The sequence below is a fragment of the Acanthaster planci genome, linkage group LG19 (assembly GCF_054643075.1).
Source record: "Acanthaster planci isolate LZ-2023a linkage group LG19, COTS_SCS, whole genome shotgun sequence".
Lineage (NCBI taxonomy): Eukaryota > Metazoa > Echinodermata > Asteroidea > Valvatida > Acanthasteridae > Acanthaster > Acanthaster planci.
This window is the reverse complement of record NC_141795.1, coordinates 6,227,134-6,241,058: the sequence shown is the minus strand read 5'-3', so window position 1 is coordinate 6,241,058 and position 13,925 is coordinate 6,227,134. Positions and strand designations below refer to the sequence as shown.

Here is a 13,925-nt window from a genome sequence, read left to right as displayed (position 1 = left end):
GTGTAGGAAGATCGGCTTGGACCGTGGTAATATAAGACATGCCAAGATTAGCTCAAGCTTCATACTTCGTTTGAGAGGGGATGGGGAACGCCCCCCACACACAAATTCCCGGTTCCCCCAGGGGTCCCCCACTGAACATACCCACACACAAAGATGAATGGATATTGAACAGGGCTAACAAACACTTGCCCCCCCCCCCAAAAAAAAACCCAAAAAAAACCCACACCACTGAAAGCTGTTCCCCCATAAGATGCTGGTGCCCTTTAGTGCCCCAGACTAGTAAAATCTTAGCTACGACACTGCACGTTTACAAAACCATTTCATTTGCTTGTTACCTGTCATATGATAAAAATGAGAGCCGAATGGAAAATGGCATCTGGCAAATATATTAACTTGAAAATATCTGACAGAAAATAATTCAATCGACTCTCAAAATTGTTGTCGAAGCATCACGTCACTACTGAGGTTTCCCTACATGTAGTAATTAGGAATTTGGCCCGGGTTGGCAACTGTGCGTTCAGCGTTGCTCTTTGTGTATACACTTTAAAACATTGAATGTTTCTTTATCAATTTAGTCACAACTTTTGCAACGTTCCGTCGTCGTTATCGTGAAAACAAGTACGGGCTGCTGGCTCTGCGTGTTTTTCTCACGTTTTGCCACGTGTCAAAGTTCCGGTCTAGCCTACTACATTATCGTACGCGTTGTCGCGATCTTTTCCTACGACGAAGGCGGATATGTGTCGGGTGACGTGGGTGAGTGACTCGAAGAAGACAGCCGTACAGACAGAGCAAAAACATTTGTTGTGCGACAATACCCACTTGCATGATTTTTATCTCCACTATTTTCATCGTGACCCAGTCAGCTTGCTTTTTTTTTTTTACAAATTCAGGGCTACGTTTTCCAAAATGGCTGGTTCCGCGTCTTACTTTATCTTGTCAATGCCTTTGTTTTATCTGTAAACCAAAAATAAAGACGAGGAAACTTCAGTATGATTTATGATGTGTTTACTTCCAAGAGTTGGGCCTACCTCAACCACTTTTGTGGCTTTTTTGTTTGTCACGTGTGGCAGCTGGCCTCATTGCCCAACAAAATGGTCGCGATTCCTGACGCTAGTGATTGCTAGTGCAATCTTGATGCGAGAACACCGAAGAGGCCAGTCTCGGCGAGGCTCAGTTCCGTGTCCAAAATTGGCTGAAGAATGGTCTTCAATTTCATTGGACCAACAACACAAGTAGTTTGCGAAGTACACATTTTTTTTAAACAAAATGAAGACCTAGTGTTCTTGTGGTCTCTGACACTGCATTACTCATTAGTTGTGGAACTTTCAAAGTAGACCACTTCGATCACACAGTTGAGTGGAAATATGATTTTCTTCCACTGCACACATAAATGACTGGTTAATTATTACACTACTTCTCAGCCACTAGGCCTGCCAGATGAACTGCGGTTAAATCAATGTGGTATATCCTTCCACTAGTGGCACGATATTGATTGTGAGCGCGCGATGCCTTAATCCCCTGGAGATGAGGAAAAGGGGACAAAAGATGGACTTCGCAACATCAATTCTGCCATAAACAAGTTACAATTGGTTTGAAGGTTGGCAGCGGCAGATTCACCTTGTACGTGTATAACGATCTCACGAAGCTTAACACTGAGGCCAGCAAGACGAAAAGTGGAGCTATCTATCAAAACCTTCACACACGCACAAAGAGTGACTAACGGGGAGTGGTTTGGGAGAATATGTAATTCGCGGAAGCGGTTGACGGCAAGTAACCCAAAGTTGACAGCAGTTACTGTGTCAAAGTTAGTCACTCCGAGATCGTTATAAGTAGGACTGCTGTTTCCATCTGAATGGAATGATTACATGCAAGAAACATCCGCCTGATCATGGAAAGTCAATTTACTGACCGCCTTTAAGTTGACATCTGAAGAGTACTCTTGCTGATATGAAAAGGGACGTGATGTGACAAAATTACAATGTCATTATACCGGTTTCAACGTCATCGATATTTGTGGACTTGTTAATTAAACTCGGTGCACTTGATTGCTGTGTTGTTCCAGCCACCCATCAGTAATGCTGGAATTGTATGTTACTCCACGCTGTGAACATCTCAGTCCTCGGGAAGTTTTAATTAGAAACTCCAATTGCACTTCCTATACCTCCATGGGTATTGGTGAATAACAATTAAGTTGAAACATTTGAGATAAAAGACTCGATTACACGCAACAGAAAGTAAGCCTGATAGAGTGATCACAAGGACAATCTGAACTGCAGGGCTGTGGAAAATAAGTTCAGGTAAGTAGCTTTAAGTCATTTGAATAAGTACTGATAAGTACTGATACGAGGCAGCATTGCGTGGAATTCTGTGGATGAACCCCAAGATTTCTTACATCCTTTCATTGGAAGATGTTTCACAAGATCCGTTGAACACAGCACACTGGCTCCCTTTTTATCGAGCCACACATTTTTCGAGGAATTAGCTCTCGTCACATTCGAGGAAAAATCATTTCCGGGTTGTCAGATCCGAGTTTGGCCTACTCAGTACCACAATGGTACCATAAATAATATTTTACTTTATGTGCCATCCTCTTTCTGAAGTAAAGTTTTTTCCCACTTAACATAGCCACTTTTGGTTCCCATCGTTGAATTTATTGAAATCGAGCAACGCTGTGGAAGCACCCTTTCAGAAATTCCTCGGGATTTCCCCAGTCAGCAGACACCCGACAAGGAAAAGGATCTTATAACAAATAAACACGTCAGTCGGAAGGACCCTCGGGATCAAATTGCTTCATTTCACCCACACTGGGTCAAAGGTTCAACCATGAATTATCGAAAAATGCGCCACCCACAATTGACGTCTCGTGCACGTGTGAAGTAATTTACTGCAATATGAAACGCATGCGTCACTTGTGAAGGAACATTATATTGTATTATTCCCTATGGGAAAAAAAATGCAGTTTTGAACAATCCATTTTTTGGCCTCAAAATCGTCGTTAAAATTATTCGAGTCTGCCACAGTTATTTGAGACTTGTTCTGTCTTTGTGGACAGATATTATGTCAGGGAACTTTCGTGCCAACCAATTTAAATCCCTATAAAATCATTCGTCATAAAAATCCTATAATAACATATGCATGATCAAACTGAATAAAATCATGATACAATCCACTCTCGAACAATGACGGTCACCCTTTTGGGCATTTCCCTCGCACTTACACTTGCTATTCAGTATGCTGACTGCCCTGAATGCATACGCGGACAATAAACACATACATGTAGTGCATGCCCAACCACCTGCTGCATTCAATATTTTTCAGTTGCTCTTGGCGGGTGGTGGTGGTTAAAAATAGGTCTGCTAATTCCCTGACATAACACTAACACGATCGTTAAACTCGTCAAACGATTGGGTGATCGACTTGACAACCTGCTGTGGCGAAGCTGTTTACCGTGATGAAATCAGTTACGCAGTTACTGTACCATGGACCGCGCTTTTCAGCATACTGTTGACATTGTGAAATTTATGGCGCGGAACTTGTGAAAATGGGTGTTCTAATCATGGCAAGCATAATAGAGCTGCACATGTGGCACGACTGTCCACAACGACAGAGTAGTCGAGATAAAGCTGCCAGTATATCACCCGTCTTGCAGTTTGAGTTCACATATTTAGGGCCGCATTAACTGTACCATAGGCCCTAAACACCTTGGTTGCAGAGGTTCTACTCCGTCCAAGGCATCAGCATCGATGCAGTAGCGCCGGTAAGCAAGGAAGCCTAGCATTTCGTGTTGATGCAAAGTTGTAATGCATTAGCAAATTTGATTTTTTCCCGAAATTGATAATTCAAAGAGGGAGGCAAAAGCTTGGGTACTTTTTACGACTCACCCTGATATTCTCGAGTGCACTAAAATTGTTTGTATAAGACTCCATATTTTCGTAGGCTGCAGGCATGATGCCTACCTCATTGTATACCCTCTGGAAAAGTAAAATCCTAAATTCAATTTGCCAAATAAAAGGGAAAAATTTCCTCATCGAAAAGCTGGAATATTTTATAACGTCGTTGTTTACCCCTGATTTATTCTTAAACTTTCTATCGATTGACGTTTCCAGTATAACTCTGTTGTAACTAAACAACATTTTTCACCAGAAACCCCTCAGAATCTCTAACGTCTTCCAACCCTGGAATTTTTCGATTGTTTCTGACACACACTGTTCAAAATTTATCCGTTCAATTTGCAACTACGTTAGCATATAAACAATTTCGAGCTTCAGTATGGTACACAAACATATACTCAGTGTTATATCACGGGCCGTCTGAGATTATAGAACATTCAAACACACGGTTTAAGTCTGGAAATTATAATTACAGTGGAGCAGTTTTAATTTGGAACTGTATAAAGTAACATTTGAACGGATTTCTCCAAACCTTTTTAGTAGCACCATTTACTCAAATGTTTTGACAGGCCTCAGGATAAGAACTAGTTCCATAACCAATTTAGGAGACATGTACGTGTACCATGTCTGCAAAATTGGCCAATGTGTAATACTGAGACGGAAATTCAACGTATGTGAGTGCTTTCTTTTCAATTGGAATTCAAAATTTCAAACCCTTTATTTTCCATTTGGTTACTATTTTTAAATGGTTTAACAGGAAACACGACCTACCGCTCCACTCAAAACAAGTAGGCTGGAGACACGGCCGGTAACCTTTAAATCGCTATCGGCAGACAAACCAAAAACCACGGCTACTTGAACATGTCACTTTGGCTAAACAAACATGTGTAATACCGAGGATTAAGGATCGTAGCGTGGAAACATGTAATGTACATATACCAATGCCTGAAACAGTTTTGAAACAATTCAACTTCAATTGGATAAATATTTTTAAAAATCAAATGGAAAAAACCCTTAAAATTATGCCACACGAAGAATACTTAGTAAATATATGTTTCACGAAATGTTTGACTGGAAATGAGATATGTTGAACAGCTGATGGGATGAAATAAAAGGAACGCAACACTTTGCAAACACTGCTCAATCAGGAGGAGTTCACTTGAGTTTAAACTTTTAATTTTTACATGTACATGAAAAGGCCGTTTCCTTAAGCATGACTCAGCATTCCTACGGATGGCATGACTGAAAAATCTTACAACAGTAAAATGAATACGAAGATTACTGCCTGACTTTAATTGACAGCTCCACTTGGTGTCGTGACAGAGTTATCTCTCGTGCATAAAATTTGATATGAAGTTGAATCATTAACTGATAATTTTTTTCATTGTAGGATGCGGACGACATTAGCGATAATACAGCTTATTAACGAGATGAAGGACCTTGTGGGAATGATATTCAATGAGCCGGAAACCTAAAGAAGATTCTTCAATGGTCAGAATGTGGCTGAGATCTCTTCCACTCTATGTGCCTTTTTTTCCGACGGTTTAGGAGGAACGTCATCATGACTGGCGGTTCAGGGAGCACGGAGCGCCACTACCGTAGGTTGCTCGATAAGTTGAAGGCCCGGTCCAACCGGATATTCGTCAAGGCTCAGATGCAGAACCGCACGCAGGAACAGAGGTTGAAAAAAGTAGTGCACGTTATGGAGAAGGAGCGGGACCTCTGCATTCGCAAATCTCACGAGGGCATCTGGAGAGTGTCGTCCAAGGAGTGCCCCATGCCACGGCTCGCCAAGCTAGAGAACATGCCGTCATATCTAGCCCGGCCAAGGGCAACCACCCTGCCCACACCTGCAGAACTGGCAACCCTGCTACCAAAGAAAAGGGTGAGGCAACAACCATACACGTCTCGCGCCGAATCGGTGGCAATTAGCAAAGCGCCCCCAAAAGAGTACACTCGGATATCCAGGAGAAAACTGTCCATGATGACTTCGGATCAAGTTCAGATATATCATTATCGGAAAGTTCTTGAGGATTTTGAGCGGAAGAGCGAGGTTCTCGAAGAGGCCGATGAGAAAGAGGAGAACGCCGATACAACAAATGTGCTAGAAGATAAGAACGAAACTTTAGTGGAGGGTGGAATGATGGCTGACGGGCAGTGGGCGATCCCAGTGACTAGAACAAAGAGCTTAATCAGCGAAGCAAGCAAAGCTTTGGCACATGAGGACAGCACCGCAGCCGCTGAGGAATCAGTGAGGATGGTCATGAAAAAGCTTGGCATGCGACCTCAATCCAGCCCTCTGTCTTACACCCGAAAAACCAGGCCTAAGAAGCGCCCTCAGACGAGCCCCGGAACGTGCGCCACCATTGCCGAGCAACAATTGGACTCCAAAAGCAAAGTACTGCGAACCAACTATTTAGACATGTACAAAGTGCAGCTAAAGAATCACGTGCGTCGTATGAAATCGAAGGGTGAAATTCCAGCGCCCTCTACACGCATAGACACCGCATCCCCATCCCACCTCGACGATCGACCAAAATCCAGTCTCGAGAGGAGCGCCCTCTCGCGGGCTTCCACTCCCATCAAAGCCGCCTCCCAGGCCCCAAGTAAATTCTCCTCGCCCATGTTCACACCGGAGTCTCGTGGTATAAGTAACCCCGGAGCTAAGAAGGAAAGGCAGTCTACGTTGATGCAACAGACAGCATCCTCAGCCTTGCGATCCAGCCCGAGGCGACAACTGCGCAGGGTCAGCACGCAGGTCATGCATGCCAACGCCTTCGATGAGTTGCACGAGGAGGTGCAAAGAGTGCAGAGCTATCGGAAGTTTCGGCGGGAATCTCTGCAGGTCAACGACATCGCCAACCTACAAGACATTGAGGATGGGGAACTGTTTGAAGAAATGAAGCATTGCCGGTATATCAGGTGGACGAAAGCTGATGAAGCAATCATCGAGGAAAGTAGAGACAATGAACCATTAATGAACCAACTAGCATTGCTAACTCTGAAGTACTCCCCTCAGGTCAAATCCACGAAAAATAAGAGCGGGAAGACTTGATTATGCACCATTGTTACAATTCGTTTTCTTGTGATTAAACAAACAAAATGGTACAATAAAGACAAACTCCACAGATCATACATAAAAATGGAAGAGATTTGATAAAAAATGATCATTACTAAATTACAGCAGCCATGTTGATGAAACACATTTTCAAGTTTTTAATACATGTAGTTTCGTATTTGTAAGTCCCAGCATGCCAAAGACGGAATACGTGTACTTTGCTTTAATGACCTTTTACTAACCGAAGAAAACTTATTCCTCATTTATGTTTGGAGATAAAATAAAAAAGAAGCATATGTAAAATTATGTATCGGGTGGTTTATCGCGGTCCGACAATAATAAGCCCCAGATGTCGATAAAAGTCACGCACGATTGGCTGAAAATGGTCTTCAGTGAAACAACACGTTGGGGGCGCTTTAATTAATACTCAATCGAATAGCACCACCAAATCGGTACATGATGTGTATGCATAATGAACTCGGCCTTAAAGGCTTACATCCTACACTGCGTATTAACAACTAATAGTTTCCAAACCATAGCTGCACATCTGTTCGAAGGATACCAACATGTTTTTAAATTTAAAATGAAAGAATTTTTGGTTTCTGAACTAAAACAATTTACATCTCCAAACCTCCGAAAGAAAGAACGCTGCCCTGATATCTCATTAGTTTCAAGCGAAACGCACGACGATTCTTTATTCATACTTATTTCAGCAGAAAATCCACACATATTTTACGATGAACAATTAATTCTTTTCAAATAGGAACTGGTCTTTAAGAAGCAACATTTGAACACTAAAAAATTTACAGTACATGCACATGTGTACTCTTGAATCTGTGATAAATAAGAGTTGTTGGTGTGATGCACAATTAACATAATTATTCTTTCATGATTTACATATTTACACAACCAATCAAAATGTGCATCACTGCCAAAACGTGGAAGCAAATCCTCGAATAAGATTTAAGAGGAAATCGGACAATAAAATCAGGACCCTATGATAACATTTAACTGTAACCGATGTGTCCTTTTACATGTATACTGATGAACCAAAGTCACTTAAAGTCTGGCTCTGGTTTCACTCTTCCGCGCACAAGTGAGCTTGGTGACTTCCCGCGTACAGGTCTCACATTGTACCTCACAGCACCAATGGAATTTGCAGTTACAACTTGAAGACACAACCACCTTGCTCCGCTTAACACCTAGTCCACAGGAAGTGCAGAGACGCTTGCAGCTTCGCGCCTCCCAGGGGCTCACCTCAGCTCCACGGCCTCGGAGACACTCCCGACCCAGTGTCCCCGTGGTCCCGACGGTGGTGTTGACGTGGCAGTAGTTGGGTGACGGCTGGAGAAAGACTAGGTCATCCTCGATGTCTGCCTGCGCGTCCTGTGTCTCCTCGTCGCTGTGGCTAAGGCTGCCGCTGACGTAGTCTACCATAACAGCCGTCTCGTAGCGCTTCCGGAGAGCCTCGCCGATGATGCCGAAGGGTCCCAACTGATCCCAGCACGTCTGGATGGAGCAACTGCCGGACACGCCATGACACTTGCAGCGACGAGTCAGTGTCTGACGAACTGCCTAGGTGGGGAAAAGGCAATCACAAATCAACTGATAACGATCAAAAATAATGTCTACGGAAATGAGAAGTACATGTACAAGCCAACGTGTATGGTCAACGTCTTAAGGCCATTACATAAAAGTTTTACAATCAAGCATTCCGGACTCACCTTTCTACCGATATCGTTGTTGTGCAGGTTCATCAGAGCCAGCGCGTCTTCTCCCCGCTCCATACCGTCCACGAAAACCTTAGAGATCCGCTCGCCAAACTTAATGTTATCACTGCAGCCACCCCACTGCCAGTCCTTGCCTCCTGAACAGAGACACAAATCATGAAAATTATAACTTTCTAAAAAAGCTGTCTAGGTTTACAAAGATGTGTCCTAGAAAATGAATTTAACTTCTATCTTTGAAAATCGGTCTCTATCGAAAACAGTTCGCCTGCTTATCTTTAAAACTTTACAGAATAGAAACGAAAGACAACTTCAACTGCCTTGCCAGTCAGTTTCCAGATGATCTTACCTGCTTTACCTCCTCGCTTCGACTCGTCACAGCCGCAGTTCTCGAACTGTCCCAAGGAACAGTTTCTGGTGAGTGAGTACATTACACCGGCCGAGCTGATAGCGTGAACGAAGGACATCTCACGTGTCGCTGCCAGACAGAAATGAAAAAAGTATTGCTGCCATTGCAAAATATTTGGTTTAAAACTGCCCCCCCCCCAAAAAAAAACAGATGGAAATGTTTGACAGCCTTGAAGCAAATCCAGGCTTGTATTCAAATCGACAAGAAAGGAGAACTTACGGAGAGGTTCGTTGAACAGAGCCAGTGATCCTTCAGGGCAGTTCCAGCGGTCCCATTGGAACCTTTGGCGGCACTCTTTCATGGCAGTCTCGGCACCTGCACTTACGCTGTCAGAGAACGTGATGTATCTCTGTAGACCCTATCGATAGTCAAAGAAAAACGCACACCAAATATCTAAATTTTATTGAAAGCAAACACATCAGAGCCCTGAGACGGGAGAAACGTGTAACATGAGTGAAGACTCCAAGAGATTCTCCCATTTCGGCTTTAAATCAAGTGTTTGAATGAAGGCAGAAGATGATTAAGATTGCATCAGCAAGGCGACAGGAGCAACCCCGAGTCCTTTTTAACCCCCTTGGTATGAATCACTACAGAAAGCCAACCTACCCCCTCCTACTCTTTGAGCTACCGCCCCGTTGCAAACAAGTCCCGGACCCATCACTTTAATCCCAGAATTCCCCTTAGTTCCCTTTCACTACGTAATTCCAGCCAGACAATACCCGTATCCCGCTTTATTGTTCGAATCCCGGCAAGTTGGGATTACTAATTTGCGGGTAATGAGATCATGGCCAGAACTCATTACTGAAGACTTAGATGAATAAGTGTCGAGTGGGCGGGCGAGCGCTTTGATGTCTTTGCTAGATGCGGGACTAAAACAAGATTTACATCTGGGCCAATTAAGCTACCCCATGCCCCCTTCTAGGCAACGGACAATGCGAGGTAAGCGACCTAAGTGAAGTGGTGGGGGGGGGGAACTTTTCCACAGTGCATTGATACAATACAAGTTGTTTGAATGATGTAGCAAACATGCTGAGGATGGCCAAGGATACAGTAATCTGGGGATGGCCTTTTGCAGCACCGAATGCGATTGCTGGCTGAGGCAGTAACGATTTTTTTTGCTTGCGTTTTTTCCCAAGATCTTTTTCAGGAACAGCAAGTGGTTCCATCCATCTGTAATAACGGCCTCAGTACATGCAGTATCTGCGCTTTTGGACACTAATGCGCCTAACTCCGAGCATTATGCAAATCAGAGATGGGTGAGTGTCTTGCAAGGGGGAACAAAGAAGAACAAGTCGCGAATGATGGGTCAAGAAACGCCTAGACATGCCTTAAGGCGGACGACATCAGCGCACATTAAGGAACAAAAGGCTACATACTTGGGAATCATGTCACATCCTGTTACTGACACAGTTGTCCTTAGATCATACCTTCGGGGTAAAGTCTGGGCTTGTTATCTAAAAATGGGCACAGACTACTCTAAAGGGGTTGTCACCATCGTGGGGATCAAGAGAATCATAAAAGTAAACATGAGTCAGCGTCGCGACCAAAGCGGTTTCAGATGCACAGTGAAGATAAACATAAATCTCAAGAAACTTGAAACCCTGACTAAACAATGTTTCGTGGAATGGTATTAATTAAAAAATGATTCGAGAAGACCTTATAGTTGTCAAGTGAAAGCCTGGGGCTTACCTTCGAGCCGGACAGGAGTAAGTTGCTCGCTGGCGCCCTGGTTAAAAGGAAGAAACAGAGCACTGGGTCATGTTTGACGAAACTAACCCCCCCCCCAAAAAAAATGAAACTCTCGCGACACTCTAACGTACAAAATCAACTTTCAAAAATGATTTTAAATTGTAACTTCACATTAAAAGCGCGTAGTCAAATCAATATGAAAAAGCCAAACACGAATTCTTAAGGTTTCCACAGTAGTTAGGGGCACCAATCGCAAATCATCAACTTCGAGTCAAACAAGCAAACAGGTTAGAGAAGGAAATCGTAAATATTGTATAAATTCTGAGAGAAGAAACCTGGACTCACCATCCTCTGGCAAACAGTTGTCCTCCGGCAACCATCATCAGGGATTGAAATGTGATCCACTCCAACAACATGGTGGGCGATTCAACGATAAAAAAACCTGCACGAGCAAAGTTGCAATTTCGGAACCCCAAAAAACCGTTCGTCTGACTGGCGAAGACTAGTTTGATGATGAGAAGGCGCTTGTGAAGATGGTGCAACAGTGAAGTCTCGAAGAAAAGTGACCCAAAAGGTTGCCCAATTTAGAAAGTCTCTTGAGAGGATGTGAACAATGGTCATCACTGACAAGTGACGTGATTCGCCTTGACAGGGACAGACGCTCCCAGAGTAGCCAATCGGAGAAAGCAAAACGTTTCAATAGAGCGGTACTTCAAAGCTTACCACGGAGTCTGGGTATCACGCGGAAATCCCTTTGCGTTTGGAACGTGCCCGCCTAACCTGACAAGTTGGGACGGCAGCCCGTTTCCGCTCGGGCGCACCTGAAAGCCTGGGCTCTGGTCTGGCTTTCGACAACTGATTATCCCCAACCCCACGATGGTTTCAGAATTGTGGCTTGGGGAAAATGATGCTCATTGCCTGGAGCGGTGAGCTTTTTAGAAGTACATTACACTGAAAACCTCCGAGAGTGGATTAGAAGGCGACATTATATCTCTTCGTTTTGGGGGAAGGATGTTTGGGGGCGGAACAAAAGACAAGATTCTGCTCTTGAGGGGTGTTTAAAGATGGCTTTGTCAGCGTCAAACCAAAATGCCACTCAAGAGCCAGGACTGATGACGGGCAAGAAATCAAAGATCTTCTACACCTCTTTTTTCTTCAGGAACGTTAACCCTCACTTCCGTGAGGGCATTTGCTTAGGTAAATTTTCAGAATTGGTATTTGCTTCCAATTCCCCAACTCTTTCGATTTTGAAACGTTTCTTCAGAAGGTACACTTTACTTCTATTCGATGGATGGGTGTGTTTGTGCAACATTACAAATTGACGATGTCTAGACTTCAGAAAGTCCCCCACTATTTACTCGAAGAACGATGTATATCCGACAGATAAAAGCCGTAATGGAAATGTGTTCAAAGAAATCTGTGTGCAAACATAGCACATTATGGATAAGATAAAAATTCATTCGGTTCAAATCTTTGGCTTTTCCCATTTATTCTCAGGCATTTATCTTTGCACTGAGCACCGGCAACTTTGGCTTGGGAATTTAAGTCTGGTCGACCGGCGCACATTTACATGTCAGCCAAATTTTTTCCGCATATTAAAGGGATCGTTCGTTTTTAAAATCGATCTTCAAACTATCGATCCTTATTTACATGGCCTCAATGACTCGTAAACTATTCCCTTGGCCCTAGGAGGTTGCGTTCTTGCTGTACAAGTAGGTCTTGAGACAAATCATCTATTGAGATCGTAATGAGTTTGTTTGCGCTTTACAGTCACATCGCCGTGCATGTTTTCTCCAAATGTAATTAAAAGAAAGGAGAAACGACTCGAGAGAGAGAGATTTACCGTGTCACACATCGGCAGACTAGCAACCGATCACTATTGAGGCCGAAACGCCTGTGCACTGTACGCCGCGCATCCGTACATGCTGCATGCATCGCCCTCGAGGCCACCCACCGCGGTGCCGGTGCATGTCCCTATGCACGGCATGCTCAGCGAGTCGCAACGTAACGCACCTCATGCAAATTATCCCAAAACGCATGATCTGCGATGTGTTAAATGACTCAAACTCTGTCATGTTAAATCCTTGAACATCCGTCAAGAATACCTGTCACAAAGAGATGCCCTTAGATCGCATGATAATAATTATGCTGGTTTTATCTACGGACACCACTGATGTTCACTGAAGTTACCTATTACCAATTGAAAGCAATAACGTGTTCTAAAAAGTCAAATTTAGCATGGAATATTGAGGTACTCGTCTGCACTGATGTAACAAACACTTAAAATTTTTCAGACCAGTCTCATAGGGTCGGTGCACAGCGGCATCCGTACATGGAATTTTTTCCCCAACAGATCTTAAAACACAATTGAGACGACATGAGGCACTTTAACATTTAACTTAATACATTGACTTACCCTTCAAATGTCGATGTTATGGGCTCCCTCCAAAAAGCAAGGAATCCCGAGGAAGGTTTTCTGGCGGTGCCTCGGCGTACTGTTCGGAGGTGCGCCACGCCATCCTGAAACCGTTCTTTAGGAAAAACAAATGTAGCCTCCCCCAATATCACTGGTAACATCACCTCGTGACAAAAGGACCGGGTCGGTATGTGTACAAGGTTCAGCTGGAGTACACAAAACACACCCATACCGTTTCCAGTCATCGGGCGTGAGAACTTGACAGCCTATAATGCTGTCTTTCTAAGTTCAACTCCCCTTCTCGAATAAAATGGCCGACTTGGACAGTTCTCCTTGGACAGAGGATGGATTCAGACTGTAAAGCCGCGATTTTCCTGTCGACTCATCAGTTTGTTCTCACCACAAGGAATGACAAAATCGCAATGGGACAATGGGCGTGGTGTAGCTCTGGAAGAGACTCGGATTTTAAGAAGGGATTTGCAAAGAACAGAATTTGGCTTTGGAATTTGCAAAGGAATTTGGGTATAGATAAGTGACGCATGTTTAATCGTGCGGCGAGGAGCAGAGTACTCAATGGCAAACAAAATAATGCAGACTTGGCTGTTATTGTGAGTTACATTCTGGGGCCAATTTCACAGAGCTGCTTAAGCGCGAAAAAAACCCTTGCTTGAAAAACAAAGGTTATCAGCTGTGTGTGATTGTCATGGTAAACCCAAAACGGCTAAATACCATTCCA

General features: G+C 43.7%; 2 protein-coding genes across 3 annotated transcripts; one reads left to right on the top strand and one right to left on the bottom strand.

The window, feature by feature from the left end:
- Nucleotides 1-1,749: 1,749 nt before the first annotated feature.
- On the top strand, nt 1,750-7,271 carry LOC110980467 (uncharacterized). Of its 2 annotated transcripts, none has more exons than XM_022237165.2 (2): nt 1,750-2,297; nt 5,281-7,271. In XM_022237165.2, the coding sequence occupies exon 2, from the start codon at nt 5,413-5,415 to the stop codon at nt 6,943-6,945; it is 1,533 nt and encodes a 510-aa protein (XP_022092857.2). In that variant the 5' UTR covers nt 1,750-2,297; nt 5,281-5,412; the 3' UTR covers nt 6,946-7,271. The 2 variants fall into 2 exon arrangements, with proteins under 2 accessions (XP_022092857.2, XP_022092856.2); XM_022237164.2 differs by lacking the exon at nt 1,750-2,297 and adding an exon at nt 3,037-3,757.
- Nucleotides 7,272-7,612: 341 nt separating this feature from the next.
- Nucleotides 7,613-12,480, bottom strand: LOC110980473 (protein Wnt-8-like). Its single transcript, XM_022237172.2, has 6 exons — nt 11,119-12,480; nt 10,774-10,810; nt 9,304-9,442; nt 9,025-9,153; nt 8,673-8,815; nt 7,613-8,523 (listed from the first exon to the last, which is right to left on the bottom strand). Exons 1-6 carry the CDS (start codon nt 11,187-11,189, stop codon nt 8,008-8,010), a joined length of 1,035 nt encoding a protein of 344 aa, XP_022092864.1. The 5' UTR covers nt 11,190-12,480; the 3' UTR covers nt 7,613-8,007.
- Between the last annotated feature and the right edge of the window lie 1,445 nt (nt 12,481-13,925).

Coding starts and splice junctions, on each gene's coding strand:
- LOC110980467 (XM_022237165.2), top strand. CDS start 5,413: ATGTGCCTTTTTTTCCGACGGTTTAGGAGGAACGTCATCATGACTGGC.
- LOC110980473 (XM_022237172.2), bottom strand. CDS start 11,189: ATGTTGTTGGAGTGGATCACATTTCAATCCCTGATGATGGTTGCCGGA. Junction 9,443..10,773: donor TACTCCTGTCCGGCTCGAAG/GTAAGCCCCAGG, acceptor GACTATCGATAG/GGTCTACAGAGATACATCAC. Junction 8,816..9,024: donor GAAGCGAGGAGGTAAAGCAG/GTAAGATCATCT, acceptor GTCTCTGTTCAG/GAGGCAAGGACTGGCAGTGG.